General features: G+C 44.3%; 1 protein-coding gene across 1 annotated transcript; it reads left to right on the forward strand.

Annotated features, from left to right (window-relative positions):
* The first annotated feature begins 323 nt into the window (after positions 1 to 323).
* Positions 324 to 5,683, forward strand: LOC311353454 (uncharacterized protein). The gene is made up of 6 exons (XM_084473367.1): positions 324 to 759; positions 4,165 to 4,219; positions 4,343 to 4,530; positions 4,740 to 4,901; positions 5,019 to 5,129; positions 5,355 to 5,683. Exons 1-6 carry the CDS (start codon positions 616 to 618, stop codon positions 5,466 to 5,468), a joined length of 774 nt encoding a protein of 257 aa, XP_084329493.1. The 5' UTR covers positions 324 to 615; the 3' UTR covers positions 5,469 to 5,683.
* Positions 5,684 to 5,895: the final 212 nt, after the last annotated feature.

A 5,895-nucleotide genomic window follows, 5' to 3' on the forward strand; every position in this document is an offset into this window, starting at 1 on the left:
AGGGGCGCCGTACATTAACTCTAACTTGGGTGGGGGGGGGCAACTAGTGGCAGTCAACAGGCTATCAGCGATCTATTTGGACTAAACCATTTATGGGAGAGGTGGGGGGAGTGAAGAAAATGATTTTTTTTTTTAATTAAAAGGTAAATAGCCATTTTTCCTGACCTACAGATAAATCGGATATTATTTAAATCCAGGCCCTTTCCCTCTCACGGACCCCTGCATCGCCATCCCCTTTCACCCCATTTACCGCGTGGCTGATAGCTCCGGCATATTTTACTCTCCCTTTAATAATCAGCCCGCTGCCTGCCTGTGTGTGTCTGCCTGTTATTGCCAATATCCTTCCTCAACCGCGATATCGTGTCTGCACACACAATTTATTCCTCTTGCCATGCAGACTACCGCCTGAGAAAAAGTTATAGACCACTTGTAGATGTATTCAATATCTTAGAAAAGCAGTGTTTTTGGTCGAGGTAACGCAGTTGCTCATTCCCTGAATGTGTCTGTTTTACCAGAAGATACACATCACGCTCCATTTGTCTATTAACATTCAGCTAACTGCAACATCTGGCACCCGCGAGTTTTTCATGAGGTAGAGGCTTTGAGTGGTGAGTAATGGCGAGTGTGAAACGTACTGTGCTGATAACGGGAGCTAACAGAGGCCTGGGCTTGGAGATGGTTAAACAAATGGTTGAAGGTCCCTCGCCCTTGCCATGTTTGTTTGCCGGTTGCAGAGATCCGGATGGACCCAGAGGAAAGGTAGGGTTTTTCGTGGTCATTATGTTTTCATAAGACACTACCGTAAGCGAGCTTTAGTTTCAACCAATGGTTCACAACATTTGACTTGATGCGTACCACCAGTGACTGACTGGGATTAAAAAACCGCCCTGGCATTTTCACCCACCAGCGAACACGGGGGCGCACGCACGCGCGTGCACGCTACAGATATAACTTCACACGCACGGAATTAACACGCACTTTTGTAGCCCCATTGTTGATGAACTCTAACTATAATATGCATAAAGACTGCACCAAAAACATGGATATATCAATGCACAACTCCAAAAAAAAAAGCCTAGAATAGATCTTCAGAGCAGCCACTCCATAATACAAACGTGTCTTAATTAACGTCATGCAGTTAACGAGGTGCGAAGGAGCTTGCTCTTCTCCGCAACCCTGTCTATCACGTCATCAGCATCCAAGTTCATTAGGACCTCTTTCTCTGTCGCCATCAGCATAAAGGCCTCCAAATTATCCTGTGACAATCGTGTCCTTAGGCGATTCTTGATTAATTGAGTGGGAAAACTCCGTTCGCATGCCACTTGAGTAGGCTACATGACAGTGTTAGTAGGAATTTATATGCCAACCATATAGGCCTATTGTTGTAGGCACAGGTGAAGAGGTTTAACTGCTGGAGAAGGAAATTGCAACAGATTACACAATGCAGGTAGCACATTTCTTGCTCACCAGGTTTATTTCTGTAGCCTATCTTCCTCTATCTCCGCGGCATCATCAAATTCCGACGCTCTGACGTCTCTCTGTGTTCTCGTTTAGAGGAGACTTTCATTGTCAGCCAACAGTAATCTCCTTCTCTCCTTCTGTCGCTGAATTCCTCGATTCATAGTTTAACCTCAGCAGACTCTCTTCCAACAACCTCCTAACACGCAGACGCTGTCTGATTCGGTTTTGAAATTCCCAGAAGTCATTGCTTCATATAACTTTTGTAAACCAATAATAAAATAAAAAATACAGGCAGATTTGTTGTATTTCAATTTCAAACAATGCACTTTTTAAACATCTGATTGAATAAGGCTACAAAAGAATCCGATGTAAATATTGAGGGTAACCATGATTGTGTAGTAGGCCTAGAGACTCATCTGGTATAAATACTGATCAGTTTGCAAGTATGTGGTATGACTAGGGGCTAGAGATAAATGACTTGAAGCCGTTTAACACTGTTAATGCTTGATAGTGGGCCGAGAGATAATGTGGAGCCGCGCGAACCCGACAAGCCGCTCCGTGATTGGCCGGCCTAAACGGCCCACGAGAGGCCGCTGAATGCCAGACCGTCCAGTCCGTCTGCGTACCACTAAATCATCATGACCTATCGTGTTACATCTCCGCAAACTGAAGAATACACATGCAGAGCCAGTGGTGTAGCCAGAAATAGGTGGGCACAGAAAAAAAACAGGCGGGCAAAGCCAATTTGATTGAACATAAGATAGGCCTAGATTAGATGCACCATACAAACATTAATCAATGGCATGTTATATTTATGACATAAAGGTGGAATTTATTAAAGACATTTGATCACAGCTGACAAATTACGCGGAAACATTTTAAACTTGCGCAAAACTGCATGAACGTAGCTTTGGTGTGCATCACATCAAATTGAAACAGATTGGCCATATAATAAGACAAGCCTACTGCAAAGATGAAAACTTATCACACACAGAGAGAGAGTCCTCCTCGACTGACAGACAGGCCTAATGTATAATGGCTATATTTCTTTATTTCTTATATTTGTAAAGTGTGAGGGTCAAACGTACGGCCCGCGGGCCTAATCAGGCTCGCATTTCAGCGTTACCGCGTTGACGCTCGTCTCGGCGCGGCGCGCCTCTTGCCCTCTGTACCGTCACATGGGGTAAAACACGATCTGCGTATAACGTGCGTATAACGTGATCTGATTGGGTGACGGATCCGTCGCTGCCTGAAAAGTTCAACTTTTCTAAACTGTTGGACACAAGAGACGGAGCCGATTTGACGGACGGACCCACAATGCATTTCGGGAGCGTCCCATGTAAAGTCAATGAGATCCGTCGACGGACGTGTACAGTGGGTAGGACGCCTCGTGCACACTACCTCCTGCGCTCTCCTTGCACCAGGCGTTATAAAGCCGGCTTTTTCCTGCGTCTTCCTGCTTGTTGTTGTTATTGCTAAATGGATCCCGTAGTCGCAAGGACAGTGTTGCCCCTGGACGTGTACAGCAGTCGCAAAGACCATTTCATTGGACAGAGTCCAAATAGCGGCACACTTGTGTATTTGCATAACCGCGATTTGATTGGCCGACGGACCCGTCGCTTCCCGGAAAGTTGAACATTTCAACTTTTGACGCAGGCCACGGAGCCGACTTGACAGACTTAAATTTTGGCCCACTGTACAGTTTGAGTTTGACACCCCTGCTTTATACACAACAAGTATTACTGCAAGGAGGCCATATCCAGTTGGAAACAGTGGAAAGAAAATGCCAGCAACGCAGCATATGCAGTGTTTAATTTCATAAACACAAATGAACACAAAACACCATTGAAAAACATTACAATGTGAAACACACGGAATACACAAATGCCGCTTTTCCACTGACAGTACCAGCTCGACTCGACTCGCCCCGCCTTTTTTGTGTTTTGCGCAAAAAAAGTACCTGGTACCGGGTACTTTTTTTTTAGTACTACCTCCGTCAAGGTTCCAAGCGAGCGGAGTAGGTACTTTTGTGTGACGTAAACAGGCTGCTGGCAACTGATTGGCCAGCGGCTGTAAATGGGAATAATCACTCAAAGTTAAGTTGTGTCCGGCGTGGCTGGAGTCCACGGACCCGCTCCCGAGGGGGACACTGATCAGCGTTTCACCGTGTGTGTCGCTCCTTTCCCGGGGCTAGAGTTGCGCAGTCATTTTATGACTGCGCAAATTAGGCTTTTTATTTTATTTTGTTTCCCATCATAACCTTTCCCGGGAATCAGGAAATAGTCTTGATCAGATTCTGATTTCCCGGGAATCGCATCTCCCGTGATTAAAACCTAATGACGACCCGCCCATGTTGGAGAGGTTCTTTTCTACGACCCGCCCACATTGAAGAGGTACTTTTTTAGATGGAAACGCGACGTGCATGGAACCAAACCGAGTCGAGTTGAGTCGAGTCGAGCTGATACTGTCGGTGGAAAAGCGACAAAAGTGACACTATTTTTAAAATAGAAATCACGAAAAATATATTGACTGATATTTATTTTCAATTATCTGTTTTTTTCAATTATTGTACTACCTGCAGTACCACACCACTATGCCTCTAGGGACGGCTGACCTACCCCCACCACTAACACAATTCTCATTTCATTGAGTCCTGATTAAAGTTTGCATGCAACTCACAGAACATTTTGTTCTGCTCTACAGGAATTGCAAGCGCTGGCCAAGAGCCACCCTGATGCGATCACCGTCATCCAACTAGGTTATGACTCTTTATTTAAAAAAAAACAAAAACATTTTGGATGTTTCAATCCGATGTCACAAGAAAACTACTGTCTGATGTTTCTCAGTCTCTTATGTGGACCCTTTCTGATCTCGCTCTCAGATGTCGCAGACCTCAGCAGCATAAAACAGTGTGCGGAGAGGGTGGGCTCTCTGGTGGGGCCAGGGGGCCTCAACCTGTTGATCAACAACGCAGCGGTTCTGTTCCATGGCACTATGCAGAGCAGCAGTCCAGAGGACATGCTAACTACCTTCAACACCAACGTCGTTGGCCCAATGAGCCTCACTAAAGTGAGGGAAGGAGGGAGGAAGTTATTCCCGCTATATTTATACATAGTGATGGTTTTGAAAACATCATCTTGTATGTTTAAGTTTCGTGCCATTTTCTAGTAAATGCACCATTCATTTTGTGTGCAATATATAAATGTTACAGGGTCCCTTATTTTCTCCCTGTGTAACGTCTCCTTTTCTCTCACCCTTTGGTCGTCATCATTATGAAGGAGTTCCTCCCTCACCTACGAGCAGCAGCTTTGGCCAGCGGGACACCAGGGATGTCCTGCAGCAAAGCAGCCGTGGTCAACCTCTCTAGCCTGGCTGGAAGCATGACCGCTACTCCGGAGAGCTACAGCAGGTTCCCTGTGATGTCATACCGCGTCAGCAAGGCAAAGACCAGAGACCAACTCGTATCTAGCTAGCTCAAGCTCTTTGATTAAATGTGTCCTACAACATTCCTATTGAAACGCTGTTTTGTTTTAATGTATTTTCCCTTCCTGTTCCAGGCGGCTTTGAACATGCTGACCATCTGCTCTGCCTTAGAGTTCCAGAACGATAATATCTTGTCTGTTCTCCTGCACCCTGGCTGGGTGAGAACCGACATGGGCGGAAAAGAGGTGATTGTCCTGCTGGCCACTGTTGTTTATTTATTTGCCATCTAATTATAAGATAAGTAAGCTTTACAAAATATTTGAATCAACAACCAGAGGTTTTTTCAAAATGTATTATTTGTAGTGTCAGTGAGAGCACCACTGCTAAATGTTATTTGATTGCAGAATAGACATAGAGTAGAGGTCAATCTATGGGAAAATGATTGATAATATTATTCTATTACCCCCTAGGCGGACATTGACAAGCAAGTAAGTGTAGGAGGCCTGCTAAGCGTGATCGATTCCCTGACAGAGAAGCACAATGGAGCCATCCTGGACTATAAGGGTGTGTCATTGCCATGGTAGTCCTACATATATAGCTCCATTGTTGGATGCTGTAGTGGATATTCCATATCATTATATAGATTTTTTAATACTTTATAATCACAATGTGTAATATCAACATCAATGTGTAATACCAATTTGTACAACAATAACATGAGTGCAATGCTCATTTCATGTGCAAGTTGGCTATTAAGCATCGTTTTATAATAACATCTGAATAAACTTTTTAAATATGTCATGAGAGTTGAAGTGTATGTTTACCAACAGGTGGTGCTGTTTCACTTAACTATCATAAAAGTGAACATGTCTTGATGTATATTGTTCATCATTATTTCTCATTGCTTCTTCCATCTCCTGGCTCCTTAATATTTCTAGATGCTTAGTGTGATTGAGGAAAATGGAAACAAATTAAACGTATCGTTCGTTGCCAGCCCACTACCCACTGTGC

The sequence above is a fragment of the Micromesistius poutassou genome (assembly GCF_964030765.1).
Source record: "Micromesistius poutassou genome assembly, chromosome: 9".
Classification (NCBI taxonomy): Eukaryota; Metazoa; Chordata; class Actinopteri; order Gadiformes; family Gadidae; genus Micromesistius; species Micromesistius poutassou.